This window comes from Micromys minutus (assembly GCF_963924665.1).
Source record: "Micromys minutus genome assembly, chromosome: 8".
Classification (NCBI taxonomy): domain Eukaryota; kingdom Metazoa; phylum Chordata; class Mammalia; order Rodentia; family Muridae; genus Micromys; species Micromys minutus.
In genome coordinates this window covers 29,608,533-29,632,309 of record NC_137977.1, presented here as the reverse complement: position 1 = coordinate 29,632,309, position 23,777 = coordinate 29,608,533, and the positions used below count along the sequence as shown (strand labels likewise).

General features: G+C 41.8%; 1 protein-coding gene across 2 annotated transcripts in view; it reads left to right on the top strand.

Moving 5' to 3' along the window:
* Positions 1-8,620: 8,620 nt before the first annotated feature.
* The window catches only part of PPP2R2B (protein phosphatase 2 regulatory subunit Bbeta), a gene marked incomplete at both ends in the record, with an annotated part of 387,929 nt that continues 372,772 nt past the window's right edge, over positions 8,621-23,777 (top strand). Inside the window, one exon of one of the 2 annotated variants that reach the window (XM_080920409.1) lies at positions 8,621-8,699. In XM_080920409.1, coding sequence (XP_080776535.1) covers positions 8,621-8,699 — 79 coding nt within the window. Of the gene's footprint in view, positions 8,752-23,777 lie in introns of both variants that reach the window. The other variant, XM_080920408.1, reaches the window with a different exon arrangement.

Here is a 23,777-nt window from a genome sequence, read left to right as displayed (position 1 = left end):
TAAAAGGCACAGCCATTTGTTGTTTTTTATGTCAAAGCAATTAAAAACACTGATTCATATAATTTGTATTCCACGTGTAAAGGAAATCAGGGTGGAAAAAACAAAGTCTGGTTTGTTCTAATCTGAGTTCATGTTATCTTTGTGCAGTCCATCCTCAACCGAGGGCTTGGATACCATGTTTCTATAAAGCAGGCTTCTTCCCCATCTGGGAGAAAAGAATGTGATTTCCCTTCCTATCTCTAGATAATATTTCCCAGTATCAGAAAACACTTGTGATTGTCATGGCTTGATTGAGGACAGGAACACATGTGGTACTTGGTGTGAAAAGAAGAACAACATTATTAAGCATCCTGCAGTGCACAGAATGGTCACTCCGAAGCACACCATCCCCCTACATAAAACATCATCACTGTTGCTGGTTATGTGAAGTCTAATATCAAGCAATGCACACAGACCGAGACAACAAGATGAGCCTTTGTTAACTCTCTGATGTAGTAGAGATGCAGACAGAGTGGTGCATGACGTTTAAGTTACAAAATACAATACTCTGTGGCCAAACAGAACTCACCTGCAATTTGGGGTGGGCAGTGTGATACTCCCGAGGGAGAAGAGTTCTCTCTGAATGAGGAAATCATTCCTTGAAGAACAGTAGAGTGTTTTTTCCTTCATGGCTTACTGAACGATTTACTGTTATAGCTTTTTAAAATAACAGGGAAAAATGGGTTAAAAGTATCTTGTGGAAAAGCCGTTAAATACAATCTTTGAGATGTCTTTTCTACACCTCTTAAGGGTGTCTGGAAGGGTCAGAAAGATGAAGATTTTCTACTTGAATTCATGGGTTGCCATGTCTTAAAATTCTCTCTAATGTTCTCCTCTGTCCACAAAGAGATATGGGCTGTGTCGTAGGGAATGCTCAAAGGTCACACTAGCTATCCCAGTGAGAGAAATCCTTATAAAATGCTGTTATTATCTCAGCATGGAGATTTTTTTCATATTACTCATTATTTAATTAAGACTCTGGGATATGGAGAAAGGAGGCAGACAGTGCCATTCTTTTCAAGGAGCTGAACATGCATTCTAATCTTGGGATGTCTTCTTTGGAAAGGTTTTCAGGTGATGTACATATTGAATGCCTGGACTGCTGTTGACCAGGGAAGTTGGAGTCCACTATTTCCAAATGAGAAATAATTAATGCATAGACCAAACCCAGCAGTTGGAATTTGTTTTATTTATTTAGGATATGTTCTATTATACATTAGCTTAGAATAAATTGGGGCAGGAGAATGAATGAACTAGAATCCATTAACCAAACTAATGTTTCTCCCATTACCTCCTATTACTAGCATATTCTTCCCAATTTGTCTCCATACTTTGAAGTTTATTTCAAAACTCATCACAAACACTGCCAATTCCAGGGACTCGTGGAATCTGCCCTAAGCTCCTAATTAGGCACAGGGATTTCTTAATCTGTGTTCTATCTGTTACTATGGTATGGCCCTTGTGTGTTTTATGATATGCTGGCGTTTTAGAATCTCATTTACTTTCCCTTAATCTCTCATTCTTTTCCTGATTCGTTCCATGCTTCTTGTTTATTTTTATGTTCTGTATATTATGAATTCATCCAAACCCATGTTCCCTGATACCATTCAATACATATTGAACCCCTGGAGTCATGAAGCAGTAGATGTGTGGATTAGGTTAAATTTCTTCTCTGTGATAATAGTGGTCCTTAACAAGTTCTTCCTTTCAAATGGATACAAATGTAAACTTTACCAGGCCTGATCAAACACTCACAGATATGAAGTTAAATCTAATTCGTGGTACTCTGGCCTAGACTAAAAGGAGATAATTTCAGATCAACTAACCCAGCCAAGTGTCACTGTGTCTTCACAGCCCTGGGTAGGTGTGAGTGAGACATTTGCACTGGAACCTCAGCCTTCCACTGGCTCCCAGTTGTCTGTTCTCTCTGTAAGTCCCTTCATGTATAAATGGAATAGGTTGTTTATCCTGAAGTTTTTAAATAAGATTGAATGGAATATTCTAGGCTATGTGTGCTTAGCAGAGTGACTAGGACCTAGTAAGAACTTGGACGAACTCAGAACTGAGGCTTAGTCTTATCACATCTATTATCAGATCTATTAAGACTCAATCATGCTGCCATGTCTCAGAGCCTCTAAACATTGTGGTTTTGGCTTGCACTGATGTCTCTCCATCGATTAGGAAGTAATACTTAGCTGGTCCCTACAGGTTCTATGAGATGGCTGGCTATATATGTTGGTAGGAAACCTACTTAGCATCACTGGGCTTCTACTCGTGTAGCCTTTTCAATGAAAGCCAATTATCTTCTGTCAAAACCAACTTCATTTTGTCTCTTCCTTTGCTGTATGGTACAACTGTTCCCTAAACTGTACCTGTACTTAACGTCCAAGTCCTCTTAATTATATCTTCAGCTGGCCCTGTCTGTTGCCTTTGTCAGATGCCAAGGGAGCGAGCAGGATAATTGGTCTAGACTGCCAATCAAACATGAATTGCATCACTGGTGATGACCCTGGTAGGTCGAAGTGTAGTAGTGGGAGGGCATGAGCACAGAGAGCATCTGTGGCTTGACAGAGCTTGCATTACAATGATCAAACAGAGCCGTGATGTGTTCTCCAAGTATGATTGATACCCTGGCACCATGCATGACAAAAAATAAAACATAAAGGTCAGGGAAGAGAAATAAGTACATTGTCTTAGAAACTATTCAATACTTAAATTTAGAGAGAAAGATGGTTGTGAAGGTAAACTGGATAGAGTAAATAATTTACAGCTTCTCTCTTGATGTTACTTCAGTATGCCTCTTATTTGGTGAGGTCACCCCTGACCATCTGGGTAAAGCACTCAGTCTTCCACACCCTCGGCCTCAGTCTCCTTTGCACCATCTGAAATCCCATTGTTGATAGAAAGCTTACGTTTTTTCACTGTTTCACTCATTGAGAAAGCAAGTTTGATCCACAGAGTCCCTGGCTGAGCATCTAATGGCTGTTGGAAAGCTCATGTGAATGTGTGAATCTGTTTTGGGTGTTGTTGTTTTGCTTTGTTTTGAGGCACGGTCTTGTGTGGGTTGCCATAGAACTCCTTCATATCTGAGGCTGACCTTGAACTTTTGATCTTCCATTTTCTACTTCCAAACACCAAGATTACAAGGAAGCATCAGCATCATACTTGGTCTTATGCAATGCAGGGGACCAAACTTGGGGCTTTCTGCATGTCAGGCAAGCACTCTAAATGTACATGTAAGTTAAATCTTTTTTCCAGACCAGAATTTACTATGCATTGGGTTCACAACTAACTAGAGAATAGGAAGACTAAGATAGAAATTGTCAAGTTCTGCCTATTCAACTCTATCTAGCATTTACTTATGTAGCTCTGGAGTGTTCTGGAAAATGAACCCTGAACTCAGATTTCAGTAGACACATGTCAAATTTCTACCTTCCTGCAAATTAATCTGCCTAGCTCCAGATAGAAGTTACCAATGTAATTGAATAACACTTAACTCTATGTCAGGCAGACTTCTAAGCATTTCACTGAATTGTTTTCTTCTTGTTTGTTATAGCCTTTACAGTCAGAATGAATATTATGCCTAAAGAAGAGGACAAACGACTTATCTGTCTTCTGTTCTATAGAGTTATGAAGTAAATAGATGCTCAATAAATATACTCATTAATGAGCAAATGTTTTAGAAGGGGTAGGCAGTAGCTGATAGAGTGTAACAAGGGATACAGACCTGTCCAATGCATTATGAATGTGTGACATTTTACTTAAGGTTTGATAGTCAAATGGTAACTTGCTTTGACTTGAAAGTGAAAGCAAGAGCAGGCTTCTCTGAATTGGTCAGAAATAAGCCACCTTTCCCTCCACCTCCCATTGGATTTCTAGCAAAATGAAAAATGAAAGCAATGAATCTAACCCCACAGGGGATGTCAAAAGCATGCTGCAGGAAGAGTCTTCCATACTTTTTCCATCAAGCTCCTGCTTTAGTGAGAACAGGCCATGGAGATGGTGTCTGTAGGATCAAGCAGTCAGGAGGCCAAGAGTCTAAGGCCCTGAAGCAGGGGATCCAGCTGAGGGTTGTCAGAACAAAATGATTGCTTCTGAGCTCCCCAGAGGTCCATCTACAGAAGCTTGGAGCAGTCAGTTCTATAACATAGTACTCAAGAAACGTGATTGCTTTTTCTCCCCTGTTTGATGTCTGAATCTCCCTGGTGTAAAACATCTGGGGGAATTCTCTCTGGACTCTACTCTATAGGGCTCCAGAACCTTCTGAAGTGGAACCTAAAATGGATCACTTTAACTTTCCTTCCTTCTAAGACTATCATTTTCCTATTGGAGACTTGATTTCTTCTCTGGCTTCCAACCCCCAAAACACACCAACAACCCCACTTCTGCCATTGCCATTTCATGACTTAAAATTATTCCATTGGCCCAGTGTTCTCTTTGTGCTAACAGTAGAGACATCAGAAGGAATTCCACTTACAATTTAATGATTACTAGCTCTCCATTCGTTATGACCCCTCCAGTCAGTGACAGGGGCCATTTGTAAATAGCACCTAAGCCAGGAGTGTGGATGTATAATATTATCCATTAGGGCTTTATAAGTCCAACAAATGTCCTCATATCCCCATCTTGCAGTCATGGCCACCATAAGACTGCAGTAGCCTGTTCTCATCGGGACTGTGCAATCCTTTGTAGCAGGGATGCTACCTTATACTCAGAATCCATCACTTCTAAGGCCTGATCATCCATAAGGCTTTAAAGTATTGAGTGAAATGGGCAAGGAGCATGGTTTAGAACGAGAATATTGGGGGAAAACAATTAGCTATGTTAACTCATAAAAACAAAGCATGACATGAAACTATTTCCTGAACAGACTCTTGAAGCTTCAAAGCATTTTGTTATCCCCAGAAGTTCTGAATCAACTGGTCCAGCATTGTAAGAACCTGAATTACCACAAAATGATTTCAGGGCAACAGCATGTCCCTTTTCAAATCAACCATCACATCTTCGCTGCCTGTTTCCTCTTTGGTAAAATCGGGCCCTTGAAAGGATCAAGGAGGAAAAGAAGCAGGAAAGCATACAGAAGCGAAGGATGCTTTTTGTGGTGTCTGAAGGACAGTCCTTGAAGAAAGTTTCCTGGTTTTCCTCCTCTTCCTATTCTTCACATGGACAGGTAGGGATTACAGGCCTGATACTAAATCAACCATTTAAAATTAGTGTTGGAGAATTTAGTTTCACCAACTAAAGGGTGCTGAGAGCCTCAGCACTGGCAGAGGGTTAGCGGTGCATTTCCTGAGACTTGAACACAAGCTTCTGTGTCTCTCCCTCCTGCTGGAGGAGACCGTCTCTGGTTTGTTTCCTTTCATACTCATTTAATTTGCTACAGGTAGATTTGGACAAAATAGTCAGTTCTCTCTCTGCGTCTCTGTGTCTCTGTCTCTGTCTTTCTCTCTCCACTTGCCCCTTGCTGTTGATTCAGAAGGTGACCCCTGCTGAGCCTACTGCACATCTGATATTAATTCAGAATGAAAGTTTGTGGATCCACGCCTTCCATAATGGCTTTGGTTAAATGATCTATGTTTCACTTATGGATTTTGATTTATTTATTCATCTGCTTATTGAACTAGAATCTGATGAGTATCTGCTTTGTGCCACAGATGAATTAGACACTGACGTCTCCCTGGAATAGTTTCCAACATGATTGTATAGGTGTGGCAAGTAATTACAGCACTATTTTCTGACTGAGGGTGGCTCTTGTTACTAAGAATACAAAGAGCCAAGCTTATGAAGCAGTTAGTGCAGGAAGTAAGGAACTCCTGGGTGTGTAGAGTCTGAGTGTGTGCAGTTTGCATAGGCACCATTATGTTACATATTCTAGAGCCTTAGACTCATGGAGAAAATAGCAAAACCTTCTATTTTTTCTTCACATTTTTAGAAATAATAAAAGAGTGAAGCACAGGAGGGACTGGCAAAGCCTTCCTTTCTGATTGGTGTGTGGTTATTGGAAGAATACAGAAAATGCCCACCATACTTTCTCCACCCACTCCCAAGATGTTTTCCTCCTGAAGAGGGCTAAAGCCTGTATACCAAAACATCCGTGTTTATCTGTACATAAAAACTCAGCCTCTTTGGTAAACTCTATATAACAAAATGTTGCGCTTTAAAAGCATTGAAGTTTCTCTAGACAAGAACTGAGACTACCCAGTTCCAGCTTTCTGCCCGTCTATTTGTCTTTCTTGACTTCATTTCCCTGTCAGGTGCAAGTCCCTGAAAGCAAACTTGCAATGTGCTAATTCCTTCACATGCACCATTCTATGCATCCTCACAGTACTGTATGATATTCTGTTATTACCCTTATCAGCATGCTATTAGGCTTCATGCTGCCCAAGGTCACACTGTGACTCCAGGTCAAAGGTCAAACCTTCAATGCCACAGTCGCCACTCAGAGGCTCTTGGAGGGGTTCATGGTCAGCGATGATTAAGTTGGAACAGCACTGATGTGGGAGTTTATTAAGTGCCTGCAATGTGCTGTGTGTTTTATACTTAACTATCTCACTTTCCCAAGAATACAGACGCCAAGTCTTGTTTTCTCTCCCATTTGACAGTTGAAGAAACAGAACCCTTGTGTTAAATGGCCACACTCTGCCTCCCTACTGATCAGAAGTTGAATGTGTGTCCCTTAGGAAGAGCCTACACCCACCCATTTTATGCTCCTGTGTTCCGAGTTTAAAATCAATCACAGGGCAAACTAGATCAGTGAGGTCAGTGGTTCTCAACCTTCCTAATATTTTGACCCTTTAATACCATTCTTTGTGTTGTAGTGACAGCCCCCCCCCCATGGTGAAAGTATTTTGTTGCTACTTTATAACTGTAATCTTGCTACTCTAATGAATAATAATGTAAACATCTGATACATAGGGTATCTCAAATGTGACCCCTGTAAAAGGGTTGTTTGATACCCAGAAAAGCTGTGACCCAGAGGCTGACAACCACTGACTTAGGTATGGTCTGTTATACTAGGCTGTGGATTAAAAGGAGATTTTGTAGTGGTCTCTGTACTAAACGGGCTGGCTCTCCCAGCCAGGAGTTTGTGTTTAGATAGTGAGAGACCAAAGATGAGGTTTGGGGTGGGGGTGAAGAGTGGGAGTGTCTGTTTACCTTCTTGTCTTCCGCCATGCTTTATTATTCCTCTGGCACATTCTGGTAGACATACAAGCGTACATCTTCAGGCTCAGTTAAATACAGCAGATAACCTGTAAAGTCTTAAAAACAGTCCTGAGGTTTTTCAAGGCATTTCTTATTTTAAATCTTATTTTTAAAAGCCCCTCTCGGGGGAATATCTGCTTTCTTTCACTGACTATTTAAATCATTCCCTTGTGTGTCTGAATGCAGCACAAAGGACGTTTGCTCTTTCTCTTCATCATATACAATAGAGTCTTTGACAGAACTTATAAATCCCAGGCTGCAGCCCTCTGCTTGCTTGCCTTCCAGTGGTACAGCTTCCCAAGTCACTTTATTTTATGTGCTCAAATTAAACAAACCAACCCCAAATTAGTGTCCAGTGATCAGTCATATATTTCAATATTCTCTATCCTCTCTCTCTCTCTCTCTCTCTCTCTCTCTCTCTCTCTCTCTCTCTCTCTTTTTCTTTTTCTCCCTCTGTTGCTCTAAATTTTGGAGAAGCTGCATAAGTCCAGGGTTAACTTACTTTTTTATTTTTCTATGTCACGAGGGGCATGAGCTGCTGAAGGGTCAGTTCCCTTGAGTTGGCCTCGGCCCCTGTGCTGCGGCTTTATATTTGTACGGAGAGCAGATCAGGGCCAAATGCATGATTCAGTGCTGTGGCTGGGGGTGAGGGGTTGCAGGCACAGGGGGATGCTCTAGTGGAACACAGAATCTTTCTGTGTTAGCCCTCCACCCCTGACTCTAAACCCAGCTTTTGGCTTCACCTAAATGATAAATGGCCCTATTGTTTGATCTTTAGAATTAAAGAGAGGAAAAAAAAAGAACTAAATCTAGATTAAGCTCAGGACAGAGACCCATTTCATTGCAATGTACTTTAATATTCCTGAGATCCTTGGCATTGCGGGTGGCTCCTTTGAATAGCCAAACCCTCCAGGGCAGAACACTATGCTGCCTTTGTTTAATCTGATCTTTCAGCTAAATAGGAGATGGTCACTTATCCTCACCACTCCTGTGTCCGGCTGCATTGCTATTGCTGAGAAACGGACACACAGGGAAAGGTAGAGGCTTCAGGCAGAACATTTCAGCGTGTGTTTACAGGCAGGACTGACTTACTCAGCAATCCTGTTCGGAGGAGCTTCAGCCAATGAAGAGGCTCTATCCCAGCTTGCTTGGGGGCTTCTGAGTTTGAGCTGCCTGCAGAAATGTAAGGCATTGCTTCCTGGCGCTGATGGCAAAATGGGACTCATCTCCAGTTATTTCTTGGGCTTCCCAGCTCTGCAGATCTGGGAGAGGACCTACATAAACATATTGGTGATGTAGCCCGCTTTCAAGGCTGAGAGAATCCTTATGGATTCGGGAGACTGGTTTTTCATTTAGAATTTTCTTTTTCCTTTGGAAGATGAAATGCTTCTCTCGTTACCTGCCTTATATCTTCAGACCTCCAAACACCATCCTCTCTTCCAGCTGCCATACTGAAGGTACAGATCACAGGGGGAGAGTGTCTGGGTGGGTGGGACAAAGTGGGCTGGTGTCTGACTTCCCACAGGTTTTGCTGACGCTGCTGGCTTCCGCAGCTTACTAGATGACTGTCGTTCCTGGGAAAGCTTGCATCTGACATATAGATCTCTTCCCGAAAAGCAGCCTGCCTCCCCCAAGGAAAGGGAAGTAATTTCTGAGGAGCAGGATACTGTTGCAAAGGTGATCTAGAAGAGCTGGCAGCTGTTTTGAAAATCATTCAGAAACATTTCGTCAATTTCCCTCGTTCCATTTAACATGCAGACAAGTCACTGGAACTAGTGCTGAGGAAAAACAATCAGTGGGTGCTGCCACATACATTTATTCTAGCTCTGTTTTGTCAATGTCTGCTTAATAACTTGGTGCATGCCCAAGAAGGCAATTAGCGAAATAGAATTAGCTTAGTCTGTGACTGTGAAGTAGTGGTCGTTGGACTGGAGCATTTCAGTCTGTACTTGGGTTGCTGACTTCTGCTACTTTCTAGAAATCTGTTTTGTGGGGTTCCCGGGTTAATTCCATGAAAGGAGCATGGGCTGGGCCTTGTACAGTATTTCCCACATCTCTGCTTCTGTCTTAGACTGCCTCACTGACGTCTAGCTGGGCATGACATGTATACATGGGTGAGTGTGTTCCGTGTCCATGTGTGCTTGTGTGCCTTGAAAACATCTGGCAGCACCTCGTCCACTAAGCACTGCAGATCTCAGCATCTCTCCAGCAAGGAGCTGGTTGTATATCTTGCCTGTGTGCTCTGCTTGTTTCTTTGGATCTGATGCTCTCTGGAAAGCGCAATTTCACGTAAAGCAAGTAAGCTGGATAGTTTTCAGCCACAGGGCTTCTCCTAAAAGTGGAACTGCATTAAAAAGACCTCTAAGGGAGAGTCCAGCTCAGTCCATCATCTTCTTCCTGGTTGGAGTGGGTGATGAATGACCACTCTGAAACCACCCTTATTTGCCATTCTTGTGGGAGGGGTCTGGGACTTGGGGTCTGTGTATAGCAAATGAGAGAAGAGGACTTTTTCATAAAGTGGATTTCTGATCGCTTCCCGTCGGAAAAGGAAGTACCTTTGGGGTGACTTTAGATTTGAGACTGGGAGTGGTTATTTACATGATTTATCTTTATATCTTCATGTGTCCCTGTAAATGTATTGATAGCTAAGAAAGCAAATGACCCATTGGGCCTTTTTTTTTTCCTTCTCTATGAGTGGAATAAAATCTAATGAATATCTATATTTATTCCTACACATACTAAAGAAGGAGATGGAAGAAGGTGGCATAGATCAGAATCTCCAGAACTTTCTACATACAGAAGACCAAAAGGCATTTGGTAGGGTTCTAAGTGGCTATATATTCTAATTGGCTCCCTTCTTCTCTCCTCCCAGCTTAGACCCTGAAAACCCAAACACTTGATCTCAGTTGGTATTTTGTACACTAATCAAACTAAGTACCCTCATAATATAGACAAAATTGCTGCCAAAAGAATGATTTTAAACCAATATATGTAATTCTATCAAATCAGAAATGTTACTTTGTCTCAAAACAAACAATTTCTACTTCACCCCCATCAACCAACTTAAGGATAAAAATAAGGATTCGTGGATTTGAATTCACTATGAATCTAATAAAGACAATTAGGTAGGAGGAGAGCATCCATCAAAATAACATCATGGGCAAGGCCTTGGGACATAGAGGAAAAGACATGAGTCAGACTCCAAGCCAGCTGGCCCTGTGTACTTAATTGCTCTGTATCCAATCTATTTTGTAATGTAGAAATAAGAAGCCCTCATCCCATGGTGGCTGAGAATTAAATGTGACAGGTAGAAGACTTCAAGCTCAGAACATGGAAGGTGCTGTCTGGCTTTAATTCTAGTGTCCCGTCCTTCTTGGGAGGTTCACATTTTCTCTATTCTGCCATTTCCAGTCCCAAGCAGCTTCCTCATACACAATGTTGTGTCTCCCCAAGCAAGCTAACTTATCTAAAGTTCACCTGAGGAGAAAAGCGTGTCATAACGCGTCTGAGTTTGTTTTGCTTTTCTCTTGATGTATATTTTCTTCTAGCAACCCAGTTCCTCTCCACTTGAACCTATTTATTTCCAGCTATGAATACCATATTCTGTTTAACTGGTAAGTTAAGAATGAATAATTTTTAATATTCCTCAGAAAGGCAAGTAAATATTAAATACTCCTCACCACACATACACACACACACACACACACACACACACACACACACACACAAATTCTCCTATAAGTAATTACAAAACAAGTTTAGGATCTAAGGCAGCCCTGGGTTTCTTAAGGGAAAGAACCATCTTACTCTAAAGATATGTGTGGTTTTCTTCATGTTGCTTTGATGCTGATGTTTCTCCACACAAGGCAGATCATGATTTGGGATGGATCCTACCCACACTACATGGCTATAAGGTGCTATTAGGTGTTTACCTCTCTGGACCTTGGTCTCCATAGGATGGCTTCAAAAACACATTCAGAATGCCACAGATAGGGTATTAATAATAGAAATAGTTATGAAAAGCTGACCTTCATGTACATTGAATTTGCTATATTCATTGCTGACCCAAGCACAAAATAATACTTCAGATAGAAAGTGGATCAAGAATAAAAGCCTCATAAATTAGTTCTTCTTATCTTTCTCTCATTCTCTGGGATTTAGTTCAGCAGGTGAAAATTTGTTTCTCTATAAAGTAGTAAGAACAATTTGTTTACAATATGGAGTCCTAGGGCTGACGAGATAGCTCAGCAGTTAGGAGCACTGTCTGCTCTTTTAAAAGGCCTAGATTCACTTCTAAGCACTCACAAGGCAGCTCCAGTTCCAAGATATCTGACCCCCCCTCTTCTGGCCTCCATAGGAACTAGGCATACAAATGATAAACAGACATATACACAGGCAAACACCCAGACACATAAAGATAGATAGATAGATAGATAGATAGATAGATAGATAGATAGATAGATAGATAGATAGATAGATATAGACAGACAGACAGATAAACAGACAGACAGATAAACAGACAGGTAGTGATGGCCCTGTAGGTATGAAAAGCCATTCTGTAAGCATATTCTTACAATATTCTAAGTTCAAATTCTTGCACCTAAGTTCAAATTCTTGCACCTAAGTTCAAATTCTTGCACCTAAGTTCAAATTCTTGCACCTATATAAAAAGTTAGACATGAAGATGTATACCTGTAATCCCAGCACTGGGGAATGAAGAGCTTACTTACTACCCTAAATAGCAAGCTTCTGGTTCCATCAGAGATCATATCAAGGCATTAAAGTAGAGAGTGATAATAGAAAGTGACCCAAATACTGCTCTGGCCTCTGCATACATGTGTACACATGCATTCACATGCATGTATTACAATAAGTAACTAAATGATCTGCCTTCCATCCTGTGTTCTCAACCATATCTGTATTTAAAATCCTGTTTGTTCGGCTACCTGTCTAACCTCTTTTCCTGCTTGGATTTAAGCATCTCCATCGTGTCTGGCTGCTAGCCACGAAGTCCATTCAGCTATCACCATTCTCCTTCCAACCACAGGCTTTCAGGAATCCCCTCTGCCATAACACACTATGATTCTAGACTCCAACTCCCAGTTCCAGACCGTAATCCATCTCAAACCCTCAGCTCATCACACACAACTATTTAAGACTGTGTTTCTTCCCTTTGGAGGGCATGTCATTTGTGAATAAATTGTTATGGCATGTTTGTTACCCTGCTACATTGCCTGACATCTTTGTGTCTACAGGGTCATGCATAACTATTATCTCTGCTGTACTTCCAGCACCAGGATGATCCTGAGTTCATAAGAGACAATGGGTAGATTCTCACTGACTGGAAGGATGATCCACACGGCAGTATTGTGTAGGTGAAGTCATGTTTGTCTGTGAATGTGTCCTTGTGTATGTGGAGTCAGCTCTTCCCCTCTACCATATCGGTTCTGGGCATCAAACAGGAGGCCAAGCTTGTGTATGTACCTTACTGACTGAGCTATAAGTTGGTCCTATAGCTCTTTACCTTAGATGAGAGTGTGTAGTCAGAAATAAGGACAGCTAGATCATGTTGTTGTAGTGTCTTTGAATCTATATAACTTATATATGGATATAAATGTGTGTGATTGTTTGTGTCTGTTTCTCACAACTATCTTGAGGTGACTTCTGTTGTCCGGTCTCTGAGAAGCTGAGTAACTTGTCTGTAGCCTCCCTCCTGTTGAGAGCAAAAGTTAAGATTATAACTCATGCAGTCTAATGCCAGAGTACATGTAAAGAATGAACTCATAGTTACATTTTTTATTTACAGAAATCTTACTTTTCATGTTTCTTAAACTCTCTTCTAAATTCTTTCCACATATTTAGAAGCCTCCTACTCTTGAGAGCCCACATCAAATGTACATCAACCCATAGCTTTCTCTGACAACTCTTTTTCTAATCTATCTCCCTTGTCTTCACAAATATACACCTGCATTTTTAAACCCTTTGCAAAGCATGGTGCATTTCTCTGTGTCATATAAAATGGTAACAGCTACATAAAGGAAACTTTGTTACACTCAAACCTGGCAAGATTGTATTGCCATTTGATACTGTATTATGTCTTAAGCATATTTTTTAAATTGGTCAGCAATAGATAAGTGGGCCTTCTGATCATACATTGTAGAAAGTCTCATTCCCTCTCTTAATTCACTTTAGACCTGGGTTTATACCCACCTCATTTTCTCCCTACAGAAACACTGTGTGCAGTCCACACACACACACACAGTAAGTCATCTGACCTTTCTCATCTTGTATCTTCCTTCAGCCATGGCCTGTTTTCCTTGCCCACCTCTAAACCAACTTTGGAGGAGCCATTTACACTGGCTGTCTCCCCCTTGTTTTCTCTGGTTTCCTCTTTGCACCACTTTCCAAGACAAGTTTTGTGAGAATCTAAGTCACCCTCACACCAGTGAATCTGGTCATCTGTGCCATGTTTCCCGGAGTGAAGCTTCACATCCCTCACACAGGACTGTGGTCACTGCTTCCCTCCTAACAATGAATCGTCTCGCCTTGCCTTCTGGTTTAAACATTGTGCTTCTTTCTCCATCCCTGCCCAGCCCTTCTTAGAGTCCCCGTGAACTTTCTACCTGTTTGCCCAACAGTTCTACCCGAAAGCATATTAGAAATCTCAAAACAACTCGTTTCATCCCTGGAGAAAACCTGTTTGTCCAGCACATTTATCCAGCTTAAGAAATAAGAGAGAATTCCACTCCAGCCAAAAAAAAAAAAAAAAAAAAAAAAAAAAAAAAAAAAAAAAAAAAACTTTTTTTGAAGTTGTCTACAGTTCCTTGCTTTCTTCCATATTCTCTTCCAATTCTGTGGTAAATCCCCCTGGGCTTAGCCTCCTAAAAATACCTATGATCCAATCATGCTTTATCACATCCATCTCACAAAAGGTTTCTACAACAGAGAATCCTTTCGTGGCCTTCTGTCAGAGGCCATCCGATCTAACCTCCTCCCTCCCCGCACCTCTCCATGCTCCTCCCTCCCATCTATACCATCCTGATTGGTTTTATTTTATAGCACTTAACTTACCTTGCTTGTTAGGAACCAATTAAATTAATTATTGCCGGGCTTTCCCAACTCCACACCTCCCATGGCAAACGTTTCTAACCAAGCATGGTCCTTAGCTCAGAGCAAGTGTATAAAGGGTATTTGACTGATGCATGAATGGACACACGGATGAGCATTTGCATGAAGTTTTAGTATGATGTGGGGAGAAATGTGCTTGAAATCAGACATCTCTGAGATCTAGTCATTACATTGATAATGACCTACAGGCTTTCAGTTATTAAACTAGTGTATTTCTTCTCTAACAATAGCAACCTATGGTTATAAAAATGGACAAAAATGGAACTGTAAAGCAACTATCATAATGTCTTCATATGTTCAGTGAATGGAGCATTGTGTCATTTCCTTTATCCCTGTTTCACTTGACACAGTAGGAGTTATGTATCGATATTAATAGATTCTTATTTATTGATTTGGAGGGAAGGAACTTGCCTATAAAATTAGCATTAACTATAAGCTTGTTTTATGCTTGTGTTGGGAATACAATTACTACTTCACAAAAATATCACCTTTGTATCTTTGGCCAGACAAAGATACAAAGTAAGGAATGCTAGTTGGGTGAAGCACCTAAAAATACTGGGCTAAAAGAACTGGTCTATCAGAATTTGTGCCCAGACTGACTGATACTGAAAGCCAGGTCATTATTTGCCCTACCACACATCAGGAATTATCCCCAGCACAAGGTGAAATTAAAGATAAGATTCTTCCTACTTTAAAATGCTAACACACACATGCACCCACCCACCCACACATGCACCCACCACACACACTGTGCGTAAGATTCACCCATGGGCAAGTCATATGACTACATCATTGCAGGGTGATATTGGATTTTGTGGACATAGGAACTCTAGATATATATTGTTGGTTTTCCCAGGCAAGTTTGTGAGTCAAAGATGGGAATTGAATAACCACAATAGGGAGAGTACTGGAAGAAAAGCATTGCTCAATGGGGTCCCCTGAAATGATAAAGTTCTGCACCTGAAGAAATTATGTTTGTGGTAAGAGTATCCAAAGATCTCTATCAGAATCTGTCCTCAGAATGATCAAGGTCAGTGTAACCCTTCTGGAAAGTCAGTTACCTTCTGTTCAATTTTGTTCTGCTACAAGGTAACTGTGGGTTTGCATCAAGCCTCAATATTTGGGTATTGACTAAAATGTCTACCTCAAAAAGAAAGTCAATTCCTTGGATTTTAATTTTGTTACATATAAAAGAGGAATAAAATTTATGCATATGACAAACAGTTGCTCTAGTAAGTAAATGCAGTAATTCATTTCAAGTATATGGAGTGATATCCAATGGTGATTTACTCAAGATAAATTATCTATTAATACTAATATTTTTCATGGTTGTCTCCACAAACACCAGGTATCAATGCCTATGCCCTTGGATGTGGTGCAGTGATGGGAAAAGGCCTGGGGCTAGCTGAATTCAGGTCATTTCCTGACACTGTCCTGCCTTCAGAAGCTGACTAATTCTGTGCTGGAGTGGTCACTTAGAATAGAGCAAAACCTCATTGCTATAGTTGCTATCTAGAATTTCCCAGCAACGGATCATGTTAAAGACTGATTCCCCAGTCCTGGCACTATTAGGAAATAGTGAAGCCTTTAAGAAGTAAAACCTGGTGATGGTTTATATCATTTAGAAGAATACCCTGAAGGAAATAGTGGGACCGCCAGCTCTTTCCTCTTCCTGTTTCTATCCCTGGTTAAAAAAGTGAGCTGATTTTCCAGGAGCTACTGCAAGGATGGGCTCTGCTGCCATAAGCCATTAAGCAGAGGAGATGATAGATCCTATGATATCTGTCCTGAGATAGCCGAAGCTGTGAGCCTTCTTCCTTCATAAGATGACTGTGCCAGATTTCTGTTATAGGAATAGGCAGGGTATATCAGTGCCATGGTGGTTGAGTGAACTGACACACCCTGTGCAAAGTAAAGCCTCCATCTGTGTCTTCCCATTCCTGGAAGTAGTAATTATTCACAAAAAAAAAAAAAATATATAATCAGGTCTGTAGAAAACTCACAATCCAACAGAAAACACGGAGAACAGAAAGTATTGAATCAAAGCTAACTGCATGTTCATGATTCTCTATGTTGTCCATGAAGGCTAATGTTCACAGCCATCCCGCAGTTACCCATACTGCACAGGCGAACATGTCAAGTGGTGAGTAAGAGGATGGCACATTTAGTTGGAAACAATAGGAATCTGGTGAGCCCTGGTTTTGACTTAAACTTACCTGTCCTCTATGTGTCTGCTTATCCAACTTTAAAGTGAAAGAAACAACGTTTTCTTTCTATGCTTATTGTAAAGACAAGACATGCTGACCAAAATGTGCCAGGTGAACACCCAAGTACCTTCGCTTCCTCCCATGGCTTCCGTGTCCAGGCCTTTCTGTGATCATTGCCAAGTTGTCTGATTGCTCAGCCAGAGTTTCCTCCCAACCCACCACGTCTTCATCCAAAGGACTTTGCTTTCAGTTGTGATTCTCTCCAACTGTATCACTTTCTCTGGCATTCATCTGTACCCCACACTAGTCAGTGCTGCTCTGATTTATGTTTCTGGATCCATATTTTCTTCCTGATACGTGTGCCCTTAGGCCTTTCCTTCACTGGCGCCCAATTTTAGAAACCTAATAGGAAAATCACAGACAGTGAAGTCATTGTCGTTATTATGGAGCCTGGCCCATTAGTTTCCTGAGTCATTGTTTTTTTTCATAGGCAGAGTGGACTGAGAGAAAAGATGGCTGAGATGCCCAAGGTCTTAATCTTCATAAGTGTCTGAAAAGTCAGTGAGCAAGAAAATCAAATGGGAGATAAATCTATGTATAGCTTCGATGATGTGCTTGAGGGAAGCCTGCTATAGGTCTTGCTGGTGATTAATGGGATGCCACTGTTCTGGAAATGATAGACCAGAGAGCATCTCTGCAAATGGAGCCACTCCTATACTGTTTTGTCCATTCAAAAACTATACACACATGAGTAAGAATATCTCTATCACGTGTCAAGTGCCAGCTAGGTGATGGTTAGTGGATACTAAAGTTAGATGTAGAGCCTAATGTTGCAGGAGTCGTATAAACTCAATGTACCCTGTAACTAGACTGTGAGGGAGAGTGTTGGTTGGCACTAGGGCAAGGTCTGATGAGGTTTTGTTCAGTATGCGGAGGAAGATGAGGATGACCCTGATGAGAACTCACTGCACTAAGAGCTGAAGGACCAATAGAACGTACTGAGGCATAATGAGTCAACGTTTCAGGTCAAGGAGAGCATGTTTGAGGTCCAGTCAACAGAATGTGAAAGTGAATCAAGAGTAAAGGAAAGGCTTGGATATGGCTTAGCATCAGAGTCTGTGTTCAGCATGCCTAAGACGGGTTAGATCCTTGGCACAGAGAAAAAAAAAAAGTTAAACACAAAAAGATTGAAGGAAATTCAATTGGCTGCACACAGAGACCAAAGGGGGAAGGTTAAGGCTCTGGAGCCACATAACTTTGTGTGTGTGTAGACATGAGTTATGGAGTTTAGACTCAAACCAAAGAGGAACTGGAAATTATGTCAGGGTATAAGTTTCAGGAAACAGTGGTTAGGTTGTATAACAGATTTGAAAAATGTCACAACTGTTTTGAAAAGATTAGGGAAAAATAATGTATAACACATTTTATGGAGGGGTCACACCAAACAGATATATATTGTCTCTAAAAAGGGTCCTTACTGTCTCAGTAGAGTAAGCGGACATATATGGGTTCAACATGTGCTCCAAATGCCTGAATTTTGTTTGTGACTATGACTGAATGATATGGGAACTTGTCCCTTGTCCCAACATCCAGAAAGATCTCTATTTTCAGTGAGGGGTAGAAGAATCTCTGTGCTCCTTTTGACAGTCAGTGAATATTTCAGGCATGGAATGGAGGTTTCTCTTCTAGGCTCTGCATTTGAAAGCATGATGTTTACAAGGCAGGAAAGGCTGTCTTCAGACAGAATTGCCAAGAATGCTTTCAGATCTTGTTTATTCAGGGAACCGGAGCTGCTGTACCAATGCCACTCGATAGCACTGCACATTTGCTGAGCTGTACATTCATCTATAGGCAGTGAGGTGAGATGTCCAGGGAGAAAGAACCGAAAGGCAGTTTTGTAAGCAAAGGCTAGCCACTGTCTATCTTAGTTATCACTCTCTTCTCGTGGTCCTATTAAACAGATGGCAGGATGTCTAGGAAGCTCAGCAGTTTCAAATTCTTTCAAATAGCCTATGATTGCCACAGCCATTGTGCTGGCTAGTCTGATGTCAACTTGACACAAGCTAGAAAGCTTGACACAATTGAGAAAAAAAAATGTCGCTATAAGACCCAGCTGTAAGGCATTTCAATTAGTGATCAATGTGGGAGGGTCCAGTCCATTGTGGGTGGGGTCATCCCTTGGCTGGTAGTCCTGGGTTCTGTAAGGAGGCAGGCTGAGCAAGCCATGGGAAGTGAGCCAGTAAGTAACATCCCTCCATGGCCTCTATATCACTCCTGCCTCCAGGTTCCTGACCTGTCAAGTTCCTGTCCTGACTTTCTTTGGTGTTGGACTACAATGTGTATGTCTAAGCCAAATACACCTTTTTCTCCCCAGCTTGTTTTTTGTTCATGATGTTTCGTAGCAGCAATACAAACTCTAACTAAGACAGTCACGTTTAGGGGAATGTAGGTGCCATGTCTAATTATAATGTTTCAATTAATTAGGTCAGTATATTAGATACCTTTTTCATTACCATAACCAAATAACTGACAAAAAGGATCTCAAGAAGAGATTATGTATGTAAGCTCTTATGTACCCTAAGAAGGGATATAATCTATACTAGGGAGGTAGGTATGGCCACGGGATCATGAGGTGGCCTGTCACATAGTGTCCAAAATTAGGAAGCAGCAACAGGACAGGGAATAGGGTGAGGTTGTAAAAATCCCAAGGTCTGCTTCAGTACCTTGGTTCCTCCACAAAGGTTCCACTCTTACAGGTCCATCAGCCTTCCATAGAAGAATCACCAGCTGTAGACACAGTGTTCAAACCTTGGGAAACTTCTGGGATGTTTCACATTCAAGCCACAGCTTTAGTTCTAATAATCCCTCAGAGAGGAAAGATTTCCCCCAGTTTGACACCTATGGACACTGAGTACCAGAGATACAACATGCACAAAGGCACACAGCTAGCAAGCAGGAGTGGGACTTGAACCCAGGCAGTTGGCTTCAGGTTTTATTCTCCCTCTTCCAATACAGAGGGGTCTTTTCTAATAAATCTTGCCTCTGAAACACAGGCACTGCCCCTAGCCAACAGCCTATCTCCAAGCCTCTATTCCTTTACCTATAGGATAATGTTCATAAGCTCTATCTCAGTATCACTGAGAAACTGAATAAGAAGAAATGTTTGCAAAGTACATACAAGGTACTCGGGAAAGGCTGATTAGATGTGTATGTGTGAAAATAACCAAGCAAAGCCAACCTGGCCCTACCTTTATGCATGAAGTTGTTGGAGCTAAGCTAACAGACTAATTTTTCACAGTTACAGAGACGGGAGGCATAGAGAGAGACCTCTTTTTTGGACCTACATGTTCCTACCTTCTCCCCGAGTCTTTCCTCTGTATATGCACGCCCGTGTCTCTTCCACTTCTCATAAGGATGCCATTTCTACTGGATTAGGGCCCGTCCCTTAATGACAACATTCAACATTAACTACCTTTTAAAAGTTTAATCTCCCAACACAGCCAGTCACACTGGGGATTAGAGCTTCTATTTATGAATGTAGACAATCTTATACTTTGATGCTTTGATGTAAGACTTGTCCTTAACAATTCCAATTCTGTCTCTGTCCCTGTCTCTGTCTCTGTCTCTGTCTCTCTCTCTCTCTCTCTCTCTCTCTCTCTCTCTCTCTCTCTCTCTCTTCCTCCTCTTCCTCCTCCTCTCTTTTTTGGCAGAAAACACATTTTCCTTGTTTTACTTGTTATTAATTCTTTGTGGATTTCACATCATGCACCCCAATTCTACATATTTCCCATCCCCATATACTTGCCCTTGCAACCTCTCCACCAAAAGAAAAAGAAAACTTGTTGTGGAGGCTGTTGTATTTCCCACAGTGTAGTCTTGGTCTGGTTAGAATCCTCTGGCTTCTGCTACACTGTCAATACTGGATCCTCACTGTGACTCCTCTCCCACATCCTGTCATTGCCCTGTGCTATGGAGATCCAGCAGCTTTAGATCTGCAGGACTAGCCCCTTCCCATGCTTCAGCAATTCATAGATGAGGTAGATGTTGATGTGGGCCAACTCCAAGTGCTAGATCTGGGGCTGGATGGTATCTGAGCTGGTTGGCTGCCAGTTCTCTTACACCCACGCCTCCGGGGTGAGCTCTCCAGCACTACCCCAGCTAGCTCATCCAATGCCGAAGCCAGCAAAGGGGCAGAGCCAGATCTTCTCCTCTTATGTCCACAGGGCCAGTTCACTGGCAACCCCTGCAACCAGGGCCAGCTCTACTGTGCTGCCCACATTAGGAGCAAGCCATGCTATCCTCTTTGTCCCAATTCTTAAGTAACATGCTTATTCTGGGTTGTTCATGAGACCTCAGCCAGGAATAGGAGGTCATATAAAAATCACTGTAAAGTACTAGGCATAGTGGTAAGTGTCTTTAATTCCAATACTCCAGAGGCTAGGGCAGGAGGGCTGTGAGTTAGACTCCAGCCTGAGGTATGTAGACACTATTTTAATTAAACACCACAAAAAGATGAAGAAAAAAACGTGTTATGTATATTACTTTTTCATTTCCACCAATCTACTGTTTATAATAATCTGCAACCTAGGAATAAATCACACATAGAGTACATGGAAATTTAAATGCTGTAATTTCTGTCCCAGCTACATCCCTGTCAATGTCTTGTCATTCATCCAGAATATTCACAGAACATCCATCCAGGTCATCCACAGCCTGTAAGGCCCTGTGTGATATGGTGTGACCTTCACTCTGTCCTTACACAAAAATCATGCCTGAGAGAGAGTCCCCTCCATGCCTTACTTACCCTTTGCTTCAGATAGAAGATTATCCTTCTACTTGCTTGCTTTCTGTAACTAGAGCACATACTCCATGTGAACAGGCACCTCATACCTTTGCTCTCCCTTGCATCTGGCACTTGGATCAATGAGAGGTTGCTTCTGTGTTGACTGAGAAGCTAGCTGCAGTAGGCAAGTGGAACTATGAGTTTCTGGCCCCTTCTCAGATAATTCTTTCCAACAGTTGCTCAGCATATTTAAGAATGATAACAGTGCTTGGCTTCAAAGCTTACCTCCAGGGCTGGAGAGATGGACCTGCTTTTTTTTTTTTTTTTTTTTTTTTTAGAGGATTTTTCTAGAGGATCCAGGTTCAATTTCAAGGCCTGTAACTCCAACTTCAAGGTATCTCACACCCTTTTTTGCCTTCTATCAGCATTGTATACACATGATTCCCTAACATATGTCCAGGCAAAGCAACCCTACACACAAAATAAGATTAAATACATTTTTAAAAGATAAAAAGAAACTTACTTCCATAAATATCCTCTTAAAATTAGTAGGTCCTGAGTGGAGCCTAAGAGTTTCCATTTTTAAAAGGATCCCAGTGTCGTTCCAGGAAGAAATGCAAGGCATACTTGTATTCCCTTGCTTGGCAAAGGAAAAGGTGATACTGTTAATGTGATCAGGGATCTCTCTCCCCCTCTCACTCTCTCTTCCCCCCCCCCTCACTTTCTCTCCCTCCCTCCCTCTCTCTCTCCCACCCCCCAGTATGGGTGTCTGTGTGTGTGAGTGTGTGTGTGTCTGTGCATCCGTGACTGTGTGTTTTTCAGGCTTGGAAGACTTCAGAGTTAGCATTAGCATGAATAACAGAGGGAAAGAAGCCTGAGGTGTGACCTTCACAGACAGGCACGCTGCTCTCCAAGTCTCAGTAGCAGAGAGTGTTGTTGAAATCCTGCTTATAGAAGAACTTTTGAGTTGAACCCAGAAGCCAAAGGGCGGGCTTAATTTCCTCCCTGGCTCATGCACAGATCCGTTTTCTGTGGCACTCATGTGTCCAGGGGACTCCAGAAAAGTTTAATCACAGAGCATGAATTGGAAGGGCGTGCAGAATGCCATTTAGCCCTGACCCAGCATTTCATGGGGAGATCTATTTGAGTTGCCTAACCCACACAGCTCATCTGTCAATGGCTGTGCACATACCCACTTCATGCACCCCCTGCTCTGAGGTTCAATCCTCACAATCCTGTTTCACTGTCCAGTGATGCTCGGATACCAGCAGACACTCTCCAGAGCAAGAAAACTTCCCGGGGATACACTGTGAGGTGCTTCCTTCACACTGCTACTGTGCATCTTGATAATCCCTGGGGAATGAACCAGCTTCAGCTCCCAGCTACTTTTAAATAGCTGAGCAAAGTTTATGCAATGGCACTATTACTTTACAATTTTGTAAAGGAAGCTCTTTGAAATTGGCCCTATTTGCATGCACAGATTAAACTGAAAAGTTATTAAACCTTCCAGAAGTTTCTCCTAACTGCTTTCTTCCTCATATTGGGTACTTGAGAATTCCACACCAGATTGTGTATTCCATGCTTCCTCACACAGAGCCCCCTAAATTCACTAGTTCTAGGGTCAGTCTGAAGAGAACTCAGCCTGGGGATTTAGTACAGCCATATAGCATTGGAACTGATGTCCCGCAGTTTCTCCGTTCTGATCTCTAGTGAAACACTGTGCCAACCTGCATTTTCCTCTGTCTAACTGGCCCAAGCTGAGCTGGGCTGTACCTGCTCGGAACAGCCTCTTCTAGACCTGTTTTATGTGTGGTCATTCCTACTATTTGGAAATTATACTTTTGGCTCCTATTCAGATAAATTGAAATAATACCTGGAAATAATCTCGTAGGTGAACATGGGGGCCCTGGATACCACATAATATTGTTTATCTGATATAGCATTGTCAGGTTATTGCACTGGCCCAGTGACTTTGATGAGTGTCAGAGGCTCCAAGAATATGAAACCTTCCATTGAAGAACTACTTGCCTCCTGTGACCTCAGTTCACAGTGTAAAGGGGGAGGAGTGGTCATCTCTAAATAAGCTTTATCTTATTAAAGCTAGGTTCCTAGGACTGTAACATAACAAGGCAAACAAATGAAAGAAGGAATATAAAAGTCTCTGGAATAAGTGTGTGGAGCTTAGCAGAGTCTAGACCTGTCTGTCCTTCTGTCCTTCCTGCTCTTGTCACAGGAGCACAATCAACCGTCAGCCTATTTCTCAGTTCATTTCTTAAGTATTTCCTGAGAATGCCTCTGAACACTTCTTGTGTGGCCAAGGCAGGTGTGTAAGTTTGTGTCATGCTGTATAATCCATTAGGGGAAGGCAGGTGAAATATTAGGTACAAGTTAAAACAAAAGGTAAAAGTCAGCCATCA